The sequence below is a fragment of the Amia ocellicauda genome, chromosome 1 (genome assembly GCF_036373705.1).
Source record: "Amia ocellicauda isolate fAmiCal2 chromosome 1, fAmiCal2.hap1, whole genome shotgun sequence".
Taxonomy (NCBI): Eukaryota; Metazoa; Chordata; class Actinopteri; order Amiiformes; family Amiidae; genus Amia; species Amia ocellicauda.
In genome coordinates, this window is record NC_089850.1 from 1,982,681 (window position 1) to 2,001,387 (window position 18,707).

The window sequence follows — 18,707 nt, forward strand, 5'->3', positions numbered from 1 at the left end:
ATAGCAGCAATACCAGTTCTGTTAAGAATTTATTGTCGTCTCGTCTTTCCACCAAATAATAGAAAAGTATCGATAGTGGTATCGATAAAGACTCGGAAATGGTATAAATATCAATCAAAATTAACGATCCCCATCCTTACTCCCGACACATGGCTGCTCTCATTCAATATTATGGACAGCCTCATTAGTTAGCCCTGCGGAGGATTGCTGAACTGATGGATGAGCCCACCATTGGACCTGGTGAAACTGCTGGATTCCGGAAGTTAGAGGAAGAGCTCCTGTTGGGATGCTAGAGCACCTCGGCTTCAATGCAGATCTCAGGTGGTGAAGCTGACCAATCAGTTACCTCACGACCTCCGCAACACCTTTAAATGATACATCTACCCAATACAGAATGCAATCACTGGACTTTGCTGGTTGGTTTGAGTACGAACTGCAAATTAAGGAGGATGTCACCAAGCAGAAGAAGGAACACCAGGAGAGACAGCAAATCAAGTCGATGAATGTGCTGCATGGTGTGACATGAGCTGCTTCTCATGTTCCTAATGTGGCATGTGAAAAAGTAGACGGACCCGACGACCAAGGATGATTGAAAAAGTGGCAAGGAGTGCAAAGTTTCTCACAAAAAGTTGGTCAAGCTTATTTTGACAAGTCTACCTGAGCAAATCAGGTCTGTGCAGGAACTTGTAGAGATGTAAGCAAAATAACAGGAACTTTTCACAAAGAAGGGAAAAAAAAAATTGCCAGCAAAAGTAGGCTTTAGGCAAACAAAAGGGGAAAAAAAACAGCTAACTCCTGGCTTGCACCATTAAGACTGAGGCATGAACAGCTACAATAAACTTACTTTGCTTGTTTCAGTTATTGGGTCAGAGCACCCACTACCTTATACAGATATAGAACAGAACTGAACAACCAGCCGTAAGGCCAATTTTATCCACTTCCTGTAGCTCCTCCCACAATTGGACTAGTCCACTTTCCAAAATATACACGTAAGGGTAAATGATATTTCCAATACCAAGGCTACATATGCATAAACGTAAAACAAAATAGACATTTTTACAAACATGGAGAAAACAGACTACTGTCATAAACCACATATTAGCCTGTGCATTATGGGCAAATAGCCTTTATGCTCGGTGCCCCCTGCATCTGCATGAATGGACCAGGTCACTGTCTGAAAGCAACCACTGGGTGTCGCGCCCGGGCCCTAGGAGCGAACACAGGGAACCTCAAACCCGGAAGCATGAGCTCAACTCTAGACCTGCAGCGTTTACCTTTCCTAAACAAAAAGGCATTGCAAAAAGACGGAGTAAAATACTTTCACAAAGCGCATTGCGCACATAAAAACATATAGCAAATTAGTCTTTTACAAAGATCGGATGTCTGGTTTGTTTTCACACATGCATTTACAGGGAAGCTCCGCGGGTGCTGTTTATTGCAAGGTAAGGGTCTTAATTTGTTTATATTAAGGTTATTGCAATTCTGCTGCAATGTCTTGGTTTAATGCAATGCCATCAGTGTGCGCTTGTTGTAATTTTAAAAACACTAATGTAAGTGATGAGGTTGGGACAATCGCATCATCACATGGCACCACCTACATCAGCGTCCACAACTCAGGTCCAGGAGAAACCCAAAGCCTACTGCCCCTACTGCAGTAACACTCAACACTGCTTGGATCAATGTTCTAACTTTGGGCAGCTCACCAGAGAGCAAAAAACAACATGGGCGAAGTCAAACTGTCGCTGTTGGAGATGTGGCCACGATTATTAATCAGGGGTATACACCTGGAAGCCCTGGATGAATTGATCAGTAGACCAGCAGCAATTGAGTAAATAACTGAAGATGTGATCTGTGGGCTTGTCAACTCTACAGACATTCTATATCTGGATCTGTGTGTTGGATGTAGTCAAGTCTAAAGAACATAAGAAAGTTTACTAACAAAAAGAGGCCATTTGAACCATCATGCTCGTTTGGTGTCCATTAATAAGTAAGTGATCCAAAGATCCTCTCCAGTCTATTTTTAAATGTTCCCAAATTGTCAGCTTCTATCACATCACTGGGGAGTTTGTTTTAGATTGTGACAACTCTGTGTGTGAAGAAGTTTCTCCTGTTTTCTGTCTTTAATGCCTTGTAGCCCAATTTCCATTTGTGTCCCCTGGTGCGTGTGTCCCTGCTGCTGTCAATTCCTTTCATGATTTTGAAGACTTGGATTAAGTCCCCACGTAGTCTCCTCTGTTCCAGGGTGAAAAGGTTCAGTTCCCTCAGGCTCTCCGAGTATGACTTTCCCTTCAAACTTGGAATAAGTCTGGTTCCTCGCCTCTGAACTTCCTCTACAGCAGCGATATGTTTCTTGAAGTGTGCTAAATATAACTAGTGCATTATACAGTCTTAACATTACTTCCCTTGTTTTAAATTCTACACTTTTGACAATATATACTAGCATTTTATTAGCTTTTTTTATTGCTTCCCAACATTGTTTGGATGGGCAAAGTGGATGAGTCCACATAGACCTAGCTAGGTCTTTCTCATGTTACTTCTTCCAGTTCTATTCCTCCCATTGTGTAATTATAGTGGACATGTTTAATACCTGCGTGTAATACCTTGCACTTGTTCACATTGAATTTCATCTGCCAGGTGTCAGCCCACAGAATAACCTGTGCTACCGAGATTGTATGCTGCTGAGCCACCTATTTTAGTATTATCTGCAATTTTGACAAGTTTGCTAACTATCCCAGAGTCCAGATCATTAATATAAATTAGAAAAAGCAAAGACCCTAATACTGATCCCTGTTGAATTCCATTAACAACCTCACTCCAGTTAGAAGCAACTCCGGCTTCCAATTTTAGGATAAATCTTTGGTGTGGAACCATGTCAAAAACGTTCTGCAAATCAAAGTATATCATACCATATGCTTTCACGTGATCTACAGCTGCAGTTGTATGTTCAAAAAACTCAAATAGATTAGTAAGACAAGATCTGCCTTATCTTAACCCATCTCCAAGAATATGGTTTTCATTAAGATGCTCTATTTTCGGTCTAATCATTTTTTTCCAAGTAATACAGGTGAGACTGATTGGTCTGTAATTTCCTGGTTCAGTTTTGTCCCCTTGTGGATAGATATGACATTAGCAGTTTTCAGTTGACACATCCCCTATAAGTGTCATTGGGAATATTTCAGTTAGCTGTCTATAAATATTTTCCCTAATTTCTTTAAGTACTGTTGGAAATATACCATTTCACCCAGGTGATCTGTTTATTTTTAATTCTGCTAATTCATTTGGTACCTCCTAATTTATACTGATCTCTCCTAGGGATGGGCATTTGAAACGGGAATATTGCTGTGACATAGATTGATGTAAGAGTGAATTGCTTATCACTTATCTCTTTGACAGTCACAAATAGGAATTTCCTCCTAAAAGGACTGGCCCAATTTCAAAAGCTCATAACTCTAAATATTTGCATCATATGCATATGGATGGTATCATTTGAAATGAAATCACTTGAATTTTCACAATACACATAACAAGATAACATGATGAAGCAAGAGTCAATAAAGGAGGAAGTAAAATGGGTAAAGGCTAAAAAATGAAGTTTGTTTTGGATGTGGAAATGTTCTAAATGAGCATTTCACAGAGGTGTTTACAAAAGAAAAAACAGATAACATGCCACAGATTACCAATCAGTCCAGTCAAACCCTAAGAGAAATCAGGGATGTTGGTATTATAACCGCTAATTAAAAAAACAGCTGCTTTGAAATAGTGTTATAGTGTTTATTTTTGTTCATTTAAAACTATTTACTGTACTATACTGTACAGTCTGTCACTGCAAGGCTGGTGGTAATGCACTCCGCTCTGCAGCTCATTAGCTGCAGCAGTGTCCTCAGCTGAATAACATTGGCAGGCTGCAGGTTCACAGCTGCCGGCAATGAGCGCACCGGCGATTGGGATGTCATCACCAGCTGTGCTTCAGCTATTTAACCACTCTCCTCTCACTCTTGCAGTAGCTGTTCAAACTAAAAGGAGGACTGCAACCATGACCCTATCCTACCCTGCAAGGAACAACCCTCAATTGATAGACCTCTTCATTCTCTCCATTTATTGTTTTTTTATTACTTTTCCTTTGTCCCCTGAACTGTGTTGAAGAAACTAAGGAGAGAACTTTTTTATTATAATAGGCACATAAAAACAGACTGTATATCCAGAAAACAGTGAAAAGCCCAAAGAGCCTTGTGTTTCCTATATATGGAGTCCACACTTTAACCAACCATTTATACCTTAAAAATGGTATGACAGTACCTAGTGTGATATGACTTATTTAGCAACATTAAATCACAGCCATTGCGTTATTAAATACTTGAGATATGTATTAAAGTTAGATTGGCATTCTAATAAATTATTCTATTTCATATTCAGAACATTTATGTAAATGTAAGATGGAAAGTAGACAAAAGTATACTGGTACATTTCAGTAAATAGCCTTTTTATTTTTTGGTATTATTTCCAAACTGGTGCTTTTGTTGCAGATACATTACTGCAAATACAAATGGCTATCATGAAGTCAAATGCCACTTTTTTGTTTCATATTAATTAATTATTTAGAATAAAATACATTCATTATAAAGACAGCAATACATAGTACATACAAAAAAAACATTACAGTTTGGCTTTATTGTTTTTCCAGTGCGGTCTACCTCAGTTGTGCGATTTACTCAAGTATTTTTAACCACATACCTAGAAGAGTAACTTTGGACTTGTTGATACAGTACAGTACAGCTGTCTAAAATTGAAGACTAATATATAGAAGTCCAAAACTATATAAAATAGATTTATTCTTGGATCAGATTAAGGTTGTCAAACCACACCCCAGCGGCTAACAAACTAGAACATGTTAACTTATGAAGCAATTTCTGTGGACACTTACATTGAAATAGTAAAAAAAACATTTCATACCATTTATATTGTGAACTGCATAGTGCATTAATTTTGAACCATTTAAAAATTATCTTTTGTATCTATGTCCAGGGTAACTGAGCACTTTTTCTACATAACTAGATCAAAACCCTCCCTAATTAGTATCAGTTTACAGGCTTTTTGTAAATAAATCTACAGCAAAATATTAATGTAGTTTTGATCATTGAGTAAACAACCACAAAAGATTCAATGTTTGTAAAGCAGAATTAATGCAGTTTGTCTGCTCTGTGACCAAAAGTAAACGTAGGTCTTCAGTATTTTCTGTTTACTAACAAAACCATCATAAAAAAGTAATTAATTATATACTACATACTTTCCAATTGTTATTTTTCACATTCCTGTTCTAAGGATGAACTGGAAAAATACATTCAATATAAAATATCCGCAATATCAAGCAACAAGAAAACAGTTAGTCCAGATGAGACGCGGGTGATCAAGGTGTGGGGGTAGTTCTTTTGCACACTTTTTCCATATGTAAAATGTCTTATTATGAAATTTACAGCAAATACATTTATTTTATTTAACTTGTTCATTTCTTAAGTTGTCCTAGCAAATATAAAATATTGATTGGAACTATTGGTTATTTTGACTTGCATGGTATTGCATGTATACAGCAGTGTTAACTTTAAGGCAGATAGTAGCCTAAAATGTCCTAGTCCTGCAGTAATATAACATCTACATTGTCATGGACACCTTGCAGAAGAAGCTCTCCCTCAAAAGTAATCATCCTCTTCCGCTTGGCAGCCTTCAGAGTCCCCACCAGAGCCTCAAAGAGGTTTGCACATTTGTCATCATTAAAAAGAACTCCAAACTTCACGCTGATTTTTCCATCTGCATCTACAAAACATACACGAACAAATCAAACATCACCCCATAACAGAATTACAGGCATTCTTTTTTGCTATTCAAAAACTGCAGAAATAACTTTTCTTGAAGTTCATAGTTTTGCCTTAGCTAATTCCAACAGTTACCGATCATCATCAGTAACACAATTATAACAAAATGTTTGTTCCTGGGTTGTAAGTGTTATTTCCTAATTGCTTATGCCTCAAAAGTGCAGAAAATGGCTATTACTCCCCACAAACTTTGCTTTTGTGACCAGGACAGTGATATTTTGAAATGTACTTATTTCTAATGAGAAAACGGGCAAATGTTAACAAAGACAGAAAAAAAACATGAATCCACAGTATAATCGTAAATCTCGAAAAACTAAATCTAAATCTTTCGTAGTCATTTTTGTATTACTTTAGTATAAATACATGTTAATTTGGATTGGTTTTTCTTTCTGACTTTATGTGAACAAAAAGACACAAATTCACCCATTGACTCTATTTTGGTCATTTGAAAATATCAAGTCAAGGCATGCACTCTCTCTGGTTGGTTCCCTGACAAACTGAGTTAGAAAGCAGTCATTTACCGTCTCAACTATTTCTATTTCTGCTTCTGTAGTCCCAACTGGTCTTTCCCAGTCTATGTTTGGGAAATTGAAATCCCACATTCAGTCCTGATTACACTGTACAATGCAACACCTTGCTGAATATCTGAGTTGGGTGGTCTGTAACACACTCCTACCACTAATCCTCCGGATCTTTTATTCAAAAGTTTGACCCACAAAGATTCTGTTCCGTTACTGGGATCTAATTTGAGTTCTTCCGCATCAATGTCATTTTTCACATATAATGCTACTCGACCCCCTCTTCGATTCTGCCCATCTCTCCTAAACTGTGTGTATCCTTTCAACTTGCATCCCCATCATTTTCTGTAAGCCATGTTTCTGTCACTCCTACAACCTCATAGTCACATGCCAACACTGTGGCTTCTAGTTTTAACATCTTGTTCTTTATACTCCTGGCATTGAGGTAAAAACATTTCAGGACTTTCCTACTAGCAGTTTCCCTAGTTTCCCTTTGTTTTCTTTCCTTGGTGGAAAATCTCCCATTGTTAGAGCTCCCTGCCCCTCTGGTCCCTAGTTTAAAAGATTCTCAATTACTCTGCACATACAGTGAGGGAAAAAAGTATTTGATCCCCTGCTGATTTTGTACGTTTGCCCACTGACAAAGAAATGATCAGTCTATAATTCTAATGGTAGGTGTATTTTAACAGTGAGAGACAGAATAACAGCAAAAAAATCCAGAACAACGCATTTCAAAAAAGTTATAAATTGATTTGCATGTTAATGAGGGAAATAAATATTTGACCCCTTCGACTTAGTACTTGGTGGCAAAACCCTTGTTGGCAATCACAGAGGTCAGACGTTTCTTGTAGTTGGCCACCAGGTTTGCACACATCTCAGGAGGGATTTTGTCCCACTCCTCTTTGCAGATCCTCTCCAAGTCATTAAGGTTTCGAGGCTGACATTTGGCAACTCGAACCTTCAGTTCCCTCCACAGATTTTTTATGGGATTAAGGTCTGGAGACTGGCTAGGTCACTCCAGGACCTTAATGTGCTTCTTCTTGAGCCACTCCTTTGTTGCCTTGGCTGTGTGTTTTGGGTCATTGTCATGCTGGAATACCCATCCACGACCCATTTTCAATGCCCTGGCTGAGGGAAGGAGGTTCTCACCCAAGATTTGATGGTACATGGCCCCATCCATCGTCCCTTTGATGCGGTGCAGTTGTCCTGTCCCCTTAGCAGAAAAACACCCCCAAAGCATAATGTTTCCACCTCCATGTTTGATGGTGGGGATGGTGTTCTTGGGGTCATAGGCAGCATTCCTACTCCTCCAAACACGGCGAGTTGAGTTGATGCCAAAGAGCTCGATTTTGGTCTCATCTGGCCACAACACTTTTTTCACCCAGTTCTCCTCGGAATCATTCAGATGTTCATTGGCAAACTTCAGACGGGCCTGTACATGTGCTTTCTTGAGCAGGGGGACCAAACAGCTGTCCAAGGATGTCAGGGACAAGATTGTAGACCTACACAAGGCTGGCATGGGATACAAGACCATCGCCAAGCAGCTTGGTGAGAAGGTGACAACAGTTGGTGCGATTATTCGCAAATGGAAGAAACACAAAATAACTGTCAGTCTCCCTCGGTCTGGGGCTCCATGCAAGATCTCACCTCGTGGAGTTTCAATGATCATGAGAACGGTGAGGAATCAGCCCAGAACTACACGGGAGGCAGCTGGGACCATAGTCACCAAGAAAACAATTGGTAACACACTACGCCGTGGAGGACTGAAATCCTGCAGCGCCCGCAAGGTCCCCCCGCTCAAGAAAGCACATGTACAGGCCCGTCTGAAGTTTGCCAATGAACATCTGAATGATTCCGAGGAGAACTGGGTGAAAAAAGTGTTGTGGCCAGATGAGACCAAAATCGAGCTCTTTGGCATCAACTCAACTCGCCGTGTTTGGAGGAGTAGGAATGCTGCCTATGACCCCAAGAACACCATCCCCACCATCAAACATGGAGGTGGAAACATTATGCTTTGGGGGTGTTTTTCTGCTAAGGGGACAGGACAACTGCACCGCATCAAAGGGACGATGGACGGGGCCATGTACCATCAAATCTTGGGTGAGAACCTCCTTCCCTCAGCCAGGGCATTGAAAATGGGTCGTGGATGGGTATTCCAGCATGACAATGACCCAAAACACACAGCCAAGGCAACAAAGGAGTGGCTCAAGAAGAAGCACATTAAGGTCCTGGAGTGGCCTAGCCAGTCTCCAGACCTTAATCCCATAGAAAATCTGTGGAGGGAGCTGAAGGTTCGAGTTTCCAAACGTCAGCCTTGAAACCTTAATGACTTGGAGAGGATCTGCAAAGAGGAGTGGGACAAAATCCCTCCTGAGATGTGTGCAAACCTGGTGGCCAACTACAAGAAACGTCTGACCTCTGTGATTGCCAACAAGGATTTTGCCACCAAGTACTAAGTCGAAGGGGTCAAATACTTATTTCCCTCATTAACATGCAAATCAATTTATAACTTTTTTGAAATACTTTTTTCTCGATTTTATTGTTGTTATTCTGTCTCTCACTGTTAAAATACACCTACCATTAAAATTATAGACTGATCATTTCTTTGTCAGTGGGCAAACATACAAAATCAGTAGGGGATCGAATACTTTTTTCCCCTCACTGTATATATATACATATATACACACACACACACATATACACATATATATATATATATATATATATATATATATATATATATATATAACTATTTTTAGGAAATAAGAACTTAGTTTGTAGCATTTTGTGCAATGTAGAGAAAATAGAAGGCTGATCATTCATGGATTACTCATGAACTAGGTGTAGATATTAAAACTGATGAATAATTAGTCAGATTTGATTGACAAGCATTGCCAATTAATTTTGGCAAAGGCAAAATAATGTACAAAAATATACTGAATACAATACAAAAAAATAATTTAACAGAAAATATGAAATCATGTAGCCTATTTCACAAATTATATTTACTTACTTGGGCTGCCAAGTCGCCGGATCTCCTCAGCTAAAAGGGATACCTCGTGTTCCACATTCATTGTTACTTGAATCTCTATTTAAAACAAAAAGAAAAATTAACAAATATATTACAGAGAAGTAACACCCCATTACGTATGACATGTGTAAGTGACAGCTCTTACCATTCACTTAAAGGACACGTTAACAATAGGCTATTGCTGTAGATCATTAAAAATAAATGTCCCGATGAATATTGAGATTATAGGGCCACCGTTAGTTTTACAGTGTTCTTTATTCCCCTTCCATCAAGTGCGTTTTCCTGGATGGATGGTTTTATGGATCGCAAGAACAGTTGTGGCATAAAGAAATTAAGCTTTCCATTTAATCTTTGTGTGTGTTTGACTTAGAAGTTTTATTAAAGCTGCCATGCTTTGTTTCAAAACGTCAACAAACATTTGCAGTTTTGCAGATTGCAGATTGTGTGCAAAACACTCATATTGGTCTTGCATTGTTTCTGAGCAGAACAAAGCAAACATTACCTGTTCACTTCAAATTGAGCAGTTTGTGTTCGCAGTCTACTTTGTGCTTTTTAGATATATAAATGTACTCACAATTTACATTATTGGAACTCTTAAAATAAACTTCAGGTGACTGAAAGGGCATAAACTCGTTCCATATTGTTCTTCTCACAAGACTTGATTTTTTTCTTTTCTTTTCTTTTAAAGGAGTTAGGCCCTACCCAATGTATAATATATAATATATAAATTTATATAATATATAAAATATATGAACTTTAATCTGCTGCTTTGTATTGCATTGTTTTGTAATTTCACTTTGCAAAATGCAGGGAAACCTGAACATTCCCAAACATAAAAAAGTCAGCTGCTTGAAGCATCATGCAGGTAGCTGCCACATGCGGAAAACAAATTAAGCTTCGCGCGCCAGATGTGGACCTGAGGGCTGCCTATTGGGGACGTCTGCCATAGATAGATCTCTACTGTTCTCTACTCTTTACTTTTGCAATTGTTTAAGTTCATATGTACCTGGATGTATGCTTATTTTATTGTTCTTGCACTTATTGTATATGGGCCAATGACAAATAAGGTTTTCGAAATAAATAAATAAATAAACACAGCAAAATGTATTTTACAGAATGTATTCTGTGTATTCCGGTTTGTTTTATAGCTTTTAAGATGGCATTTATTTATTTTAATAAGATTTCTGATTTTACCACCTAAGAAATGTCAGGTGGCGCAACCATATATTAATAAAAATATATATATACTGTTAATGTATTTCCCACAACCGGTACATATGAAACATTGTACTGTCTAAAATACATAAGACATACTAAATTTCCCTTTAAATTCTTTATTTATACATTGTATAAGGTGTTAAAGCTATATTTATGACTTAACTTTGTAGTTGCAATGAAAATTGATGAAAATTATAAATTTGCTGGTTGCACCCCCCTTTTCACTTGTTTTAAACTTTTCACTTGTTAAAAACTTGTTTTTATACATTACATTTTTAATAAGGACATTATAAGGAATACAGGTATGTGACATCTTTCAAATGAAAATAGACAAACTTTACTATAATTTTCTGCTTAGTTGATCATGATCAGACAAACTATTATACTACTACCAAGTTTTTTTCACAAAAACACAAATGCGTTTTTTGAAATTGACATTTTTGACCTTTTACTCCATTAAAGTGTAAGGGATATTTTGAGATGAGCATTTAATGTTGAAATACCACTCAAATTGAAATTTGTAGAAGTTGTTGGGGGAAAATAGAATAAGAAATGAAGGAATAATGTACAATTGAAATAACCTAACGTATGTGGAAAAGTTTAGACAAAATATAAATCAAAATCACTGTTTTCATGAAATACAAAGGCATTAGTCTCTGAACACACATAAAATAGTGAAAACATCTTTGAAAATATATTTGCTATATGAAATGTATGAATTTATAAGCCTGGCCAGAAATTCAGTGTATTGCATACATTAACTATCAAACATTCTTCTATCACTGTGGACTATAGGCTCACAATGAGATGCTGGATTAATTTATTTAGTTCAGGTGTTTCTTTTGAATGAATGAATTAAAATTGATGCACTTAATTAACTTAATATCATACAGAAAGATTATTATGATCATTCAAATGTATTTAATATATTCAAAAACATGAATTAACATGACTTTTTCCATTGGTGTAACTGTTATTCTGGTTGCACCATTTGACTTATTGGTTGCGCCACCTGATTTTTCAAATTGAAATCTAACAAGCATTAACTTGGACACCTATATTAACTTTTGGCCTTGAAGTAAAGTGTATACATACATTTTTTAAATAAAACAAATTGCTACAAAACCATTTTTGTTTTGTAATTTTCCAGGGGTCATACCACCTGACATGGTAACTTGACCCACCCTCAAAAATGTCAAATTATTAAATATTCGTTAGAGAATTGCTAATCTTGTTACTGCAGCATAGGGGTCTTTTGTGATGTCATATCCTGTTCATAGTTTTCTTAAAGTGATATTACATAAAAATGCTTTTTTTTTTTTTTTATGGGTTGCATTTCTCCAAATGTCAAATGGTGCATTTTTCGGACAGAAGTTTTTTTTTTTTTTTTTTAAATAGAATACATTTAACATAGCACTGTTTCACAACTTTTAATAATTTAAAAGCAATTTAACATACAATTATGCCAAACTATATGGTTAAGAATTTTATTGAGTAAATTAACCTTTTTACTACAAATTTTTTCTCTGCATATGTTTGGACAGTTGCACCACCTGACATTTTTGGGCTTTGGAACACCAAAACTCAAAAAATGTATTATATTTAAATAAAATGAAATTGGTCCCATATAAAGTAGATATCATAGAATAATTTTATATATTACATGTATCTCTTAAAAACATGTTGAGTAAAATAATGGCTTCGGACACAAAAAATGCACGTCATGTCATTGACCCATATACAAATTATGTCTAATGCTTTATTAAACTGTAAGTTGTCCAGGGTAAGGGAGTCCCCTAATAAATAAATTATGATCATCATCATCATCAGACATGGTGAAAATCCTTTTCCAGTCCAATATTGCGCCGATTGACATTTTGAAAAATCTGATCTAACTAACTCTCAACCAACAAATCCAGGAAAAGTAAACCAATTATATGAATACAAATACTAATGAGAAAATAGTCAAATTAACCTAAGCTAAATTAATCTGTTTAGTTGCATTTCTGTTACACTGACCAGCCAGGTTGCAGCCATGTAGTCCTACATTGTAATCTACCTGTAACTCCCAGCATAGTTGTATCTTGATCCTAGATCCCTAAAAACAATAATTCTAACTGAAACCTGGTGACACTATTCGACTAGTGGAAGCCTCACCTGATGACATCTCTGACTGTCAGAAGGCCCATACATCAGGTCGTGCTGGGTGCCTAGCCATCATCTATCACACAGACCTGCATGTGTTCATTAAACCTATAGATAACTAGGCTATGTCATCTTTTGAAATTCTTTAAGAGCTTAAATTTGGGAACATTTAAAACCAGACTGGATAGGATCCTTGGATCACTCAGTTATTAATGGACACCAAACGAGCACGATAGGTCGAATGGCCTCCTCTCGTTTGTAAACTTTATTATGTTCTTAAATAATAGTTATTTAACTGTAATGAACGTTTATTTTGTGTGATTTTCTCCCCAGTGTTCATTCTTATTTCTTATTTAATATAGGATGTTGTTGTGGTTTAACAAATGTACAATAATTAACTGACATGATTCAGAGATTTAAAGATATATACATATATTATCCCCCCGTTTCTCTATGGAATTAACAGAGATGCTGTGCGCTGCAATAATCAAATTGTGTGTGTGTGCAAAGAGTCACGGCAGGGCATTTTAAGCATACTGCTCAAAATATTAAAACCTGACATGGTTGCTAGGCTTATATATATTATTTCAGTATATATAATTAACTTAAATCAGCTGATCAGCTTATCCAAACACATTTACTATACCTTTTGACTTGTAGACACCAGGTTAGCAGTCCAGGCTGTAACTACATCACGTTTGTAAATTTACAAATTAACAAGAGGAGGCCACTTGACTCATCGTGAATGGTACATAACGTCATTTTGAAATCCAAGATGGCGCTGCCCAAAAAGACAACAATTATGAATATCTTTAAAATGGAACATATCCTGGGTCAGATGCCTAGCAGTATGTAATTGTAATATATACAGCTAACAGAATTAAGATAAATGTTGACGTGCAGTTCCCATTTAAATACACTACTCACTAATCTAGACATACTAGATCCAATAAGAACCAGAGTAATTAAACCAAATAATTGCTAACCATGGTTTAATAAGTTAGGGAGTTAGCTCAAGATGCAATATATGAACACAAATGGAGAACTACAAAACAAGAGGTCTTCCATATGGCATGGAATGATCAGATGTCTTATCAGATACAAGCAAGCCCTATCCTCTGCTAGGTCTAGGACTAGCATTCTAATTAGAGACACATAAGAATAACTTGCGCTTCTTTAAAAAAATATATAGCTACACTTACAAATTGGAGCAAGAGCATGGGCGCTGCATTTTAAAGTTTCTTTTTTTTTTGTGATCACGCAGGCCGCCTGGTCTGAATATAGATGTGGGGAAACCATGTAACAAAACTGCTAAAGGAATCTCTGCCATTAACTATCCACCACATATACATATTAATACCTTTTTGTCCTCATGCTCTGTTCCTGAATACTTTAAAACTGATGTAATTAAACCACTCCTCTAAAGAATTGAATGCAGATTCATATTTACTTTAACGCAATTGACCAATTTCAAATCTCCCCTTACTGTCTAAAATGTTTTAGAGAAAGTAGTTGCTAACCAAATTCCAAACTAACTGCTTAATAACACTTGTGGAAAAAATTAATCAGTTTTTCTTTCAGCACACAACAGAAAAAAGTTATATTCAAAAATATTAAGTGATGTGTTTCAGAATTCAGGTCTAGGGCATGTTATATTATTTTACTAGACTTAAGCATGGCTTTTGACACAATTGATCATGAGATCCTGATACACCAAATAGAAAACCTTGCTGACTTATCTCACCAGGTTCTGTCTTAGTTTAAATCATACATAACAAACAGACACCAATAAGAACAAATTAATGAAAACTGCCCTAATTATTCTGAGGTGAAGTTCGGAGTACCACAGGGTACCCCAGTTCTCTGCCCAATCCTTTTTCATCATACATGCTCCCACGAGGTGATATTATCCAATGACACTTGTCACACGTTTGACAGTAACCCATACATCACACCTATACAAACACTACTCTTATATGTCTGAGATTAAAACCTGGATGACAATAAATGTCTATATTATAAACTCCCTTAAGCAAGAAGTCTTAAATCTATGGGATAAAAAATGAAATGTTCATCATGCTGACAGGACTGAATTATTACAACTTTAATGTCACCTCTAAAAGATGATGGACCGAAACCTGGGTGTCATCTGCAACAGAAATCTATACCTTTAATTACACATTCAGAATGTGTCAAGATTCCCCTTTCTCCATATTGGAAACATTTAATTTCACAACACTGAGAAATTAATACAAGCATTTGTTACATCTAGCTTGGATTTCTGTAATGCCATTAGGTAGCACAAATAGGGCAATTTCTGCACTTCAATTAACTCAAAATGCTGCTGCAAGGATCTTAAATCAAAGCAAAGAAACATGAATACATCACCCCACTATTACCTTCTCTTCACTGGCTTCCAGTACACTGCAGGATAGATTTCAAAGTCCTCCTATTAGCATTCAAATCACTATAGGGGCTAGCACTCCCCTATTTAAAATAACTTCGTATTGAATAGACTAATCTTTACCATCTCTTTTTTTAGTGATCATAACCCATAGTGCCACCTATGTGTTATGGATATGCTATGCAAAATATATACGTCATATCCAACATCTCACTATCAGTAGCTGAGCACAATCTCTCTTTTTGTCTTCCAGAAAGTCCCCCTCCAAAATCTGACTGAAGCATTTATTTGTCCTGGAAAACATAATCCAAAACTATGTGCATTGCTGAACTAACATGTAATGAATGTGGGAGTAATTTCTTCAGCAGGGGAACCGAAAAAGAAATATCTTCCCGCAACTGCTGATTTGCACAAGACGAAAACTGTACAACCGGTAGAGAATTGTGTCAGTAACTACAGTACACTCACTGTCAGGTCCACAGATGCTGTGAATCAGCGATCTGCAGCGATTACTTTCATTGCAGTGCATTCTAACATTTCCATAACTTGAATCATATCCCACTCGCGCATGGCAAAACATTAAAATACGGCGGAGCGATTCCTAGATAATTAGGCCGAATATATGAATACCACAAGGTTAAAACATCAATACCTCATATACATTTGAATTCTTATGTTGTGCACATGAACCCTAACCTTCACCCGTTATACATCAGTTTAAGTGCATGATACCTTCATTTGTTAATCCTGTGGTATTAATATATTAATTCATGAGAAATCCTACCACCTTATTTTAAAGTGTGGTCGAATAATTTAATGTACAGTAATTTATCTTGATGTGCACTGAGCTACATTAAATTAGTTCAAAATATGGCGTTATTTCCCATTTTATTGGTTTAAACCCGAAACGTTAATCGCATAATGCAAATATTTCACGAACCGCACCTCGCTAAAACACACAAATCGAGTAATTGACATAAATCTATTGTATGGCTAATATAATTTAGATTATTATTATATTTTTTTTTAAGTGAAACGGTGCGAGATCTATGAGGTCTGCCATATGCAGTGCAATGAGCCACGATTTCTGATCAGTAAAAAACGATTCCTAAAGCATGTGACTAAATGCGACAGAACGTAATTGTGTACATTTAGAAAAACGTGTTCAACGTGTTTATATATATATATATATATATATATATAACTATATCTTCATCGCATGCATTTTGCAGCACTGCTTCGTTCAATACTCCATAGGTATGCGGCCCAATTGCCTTCCACTTTCTTGCAATTTCTGTCCAGACCTGTCGTTTTAAACAAATAAGTAGATTTTGTTTTCTTCCTCATTAATTTGTAGCGAGCTATTTTCTTTTCTTAGTTGAAATATAACTGGGTAATGATCATATATGTACGTGTGTGTGCTTGTAAGTCTTAACAAAAAAAAGTCACTGACTGTACACAGTAATATCGAATTGTAGCGAAATATTACACGTGACTACGAAACAGCGTCTGTATATGCGGAAGTAGCAGTCTCACCAACACCCTAAAGTAAACGTGTATGAACTCGTTGTAAACGATAAATACCGAAACATAAAACACATATGCCACACTGCTGATCGGTATTAAACAACATTAAACAAATCTTAACGCTTTCAAAAACACTAAAAAATCCGGTCTATTGACAATATTGTAACAAGAAATTTCTCGAGACGAATCTGAGCTTTGTTTTTCAAAGTTTCCGGTGTTCAAAAAAAAATAAACCACAACATCAGAAGTACTTCTTACAAGCAAGCGTTATATTACCCAAGCTTATTCTACTCACCTACTTTCTCAAATGAAATCCTGATGTTCATTCAACCAAAGTACTACTACTACTCTCTCTCACTAACTCGACAGGAAGCAGTTAAAGTAATGAGGAAGCCCTGCCATATGCAGTGCAATGAGCCACGGTAATAGTGACGTCAGGATTTCGTTTTATTTAGAGTGTCAGAGGACGCAGACTACAACAGAAATCCTTCATTCCATGAATACATACATAGGATATAGCATGGTCCACAATTATAAAGATTTTTTTTAAATATTGTTTAGAGTTTCAATTTCTTACTCTATACTGACAAATCCTATCAAACTAATATTTGCTGTAATCATATTAAAAGGTCGCTCAACGGTTTTTGTTTATTGCAGAATACATAATTTAAATGTTTGAGCTCAGTTTCTTTCTTTGAAACGTGAAAATATAAGGTGAATAATGGTTTTTAAAGGTTTTTGTAAATGAAATATGCTAGACGATAGTTACTTTAACATCAAATGAAACATGTATTTAGTCATACGAAAATTGTTTTTTGAACTGCCAACTTAAAAAAAGACATATTGCTACATTTCATGAAAACAAAAACAAAAAATGCTTGTGCTGTCCTTTTATCACTTTATTCAGATGACAATTCAGGCTTTCCGGAATGTATTTTGACCGTTTAATTTGTACAGAACAGATCAATTATAATATTAAGATTTTTGTTATATATATATATATATATATATATATATATATATATATATATATATATTCATAATAATATATTTTAAACAGGTATATGTAAAGTTCTATTGTGTGACATTTTTCTATTTCTAACATTCTGTTTTTTGTTGTACCATTCAAAATAATTGAGGTTGATTAATCAAAATTGAATTATCTTATCCTTAGAATGCTTATCAATGAATGAAGAAACAGGTAGATACACAAAACATATTTGATGCCAGCTCTGATGTCAGAACACCAATATGCCATGCAGTAACACTCAAAGCAATTTGGAACCAATGACATCACATAAGATTATTTCAACCAAATGTTATAATTTTATTGTAATGTTTTCCATTACAAATAGTATAAGATTTCATAAGATATGTTGATTTAATATGAGTAATACATTTAAGGTTATTGGTCAAAGGTTAACACCAAAAGATGAAGCCTGTTGACTAAAATGTGTCTTTCATAACCAAACATTGTCATACAAACATGTCCACTAAAACATTACAAACATTAACATTGAATGCAAACTAAACTGTTTTTCCAACAGCACTGATACAAATATTTTGTATGCAGTAAAACATTCATGGAATATTTCCTGTACTAACTGTCCTTCACATGGCCAAAATGGTTTAATGGAAGTATGCAAAAGAGAAAGAAAATGTTCTATAGCGCATACAAAGGGATGGAGACTAAACAAAATACAAAGAATATATTGAGCTGCAGAGAGATTTTAAGAAAGGGATCAGGAAAGCAAATAGGGAAATAGAAAGAAACATAGCTCTTGGAGCTAAAACTAATGCAAAGAGCTTTCTTCAATACTACAACAGCAAGAAGTCAATAAAGGAGGAAGTGAAACAGATAAAGGGCAAAAATTGAAGTATCTTGGAAAACTAACAAGATGTGGCAAATGTTCTAAATTAGTATTTCACAGAGGTTTTTACAAAAGAAAAATGGAAAACATGCCACAGGTTAACAATCAGTCCTGTCAAATCCTAAG

The 18,707-nt window shown here is 36.0% G+C and overlaps 1 protein-coding gene across 2 annotated transcripts; it reads right to left on the reverse strand.

The window, feature by feature from the left end:
* Positions 1-4,463: 4,463 nt before the first annotated feature.
* Positions 4,464-17,143, reverse strand: abracl (ABRA C-terminal like). Of its 2 annotated transcripts, none has more exons than XM_066700301.1 (3): positions 17,006-17,143; positions 9,399-9,473; positions 4,464-5,808 (listed from the first exon to the last, which is right to left on the reverse strand). In XM_066700301.1, exons 1-3 carry the CDS (start codon positions 17,034-17,036, stop codon positions 5,624-5,626), a joined length of 291 nt encoding a protein of 96 aa, XP_066556398.1. In that variant the 5' UTR covers positions 17,037-17,143; the 3' UTR covers positions 4,464-5,623. The 2 variants fall into 2 exon arrangements, with proteins under 2 accessions (XP_066556398.1, XP_066556439.1); XM_066700342.1 differs by having other exon boundaries at positions 17,010-17,132.
* Between the last annotated feature and the right edge of the window lie 1,564 nt (positions 17,144-18,707).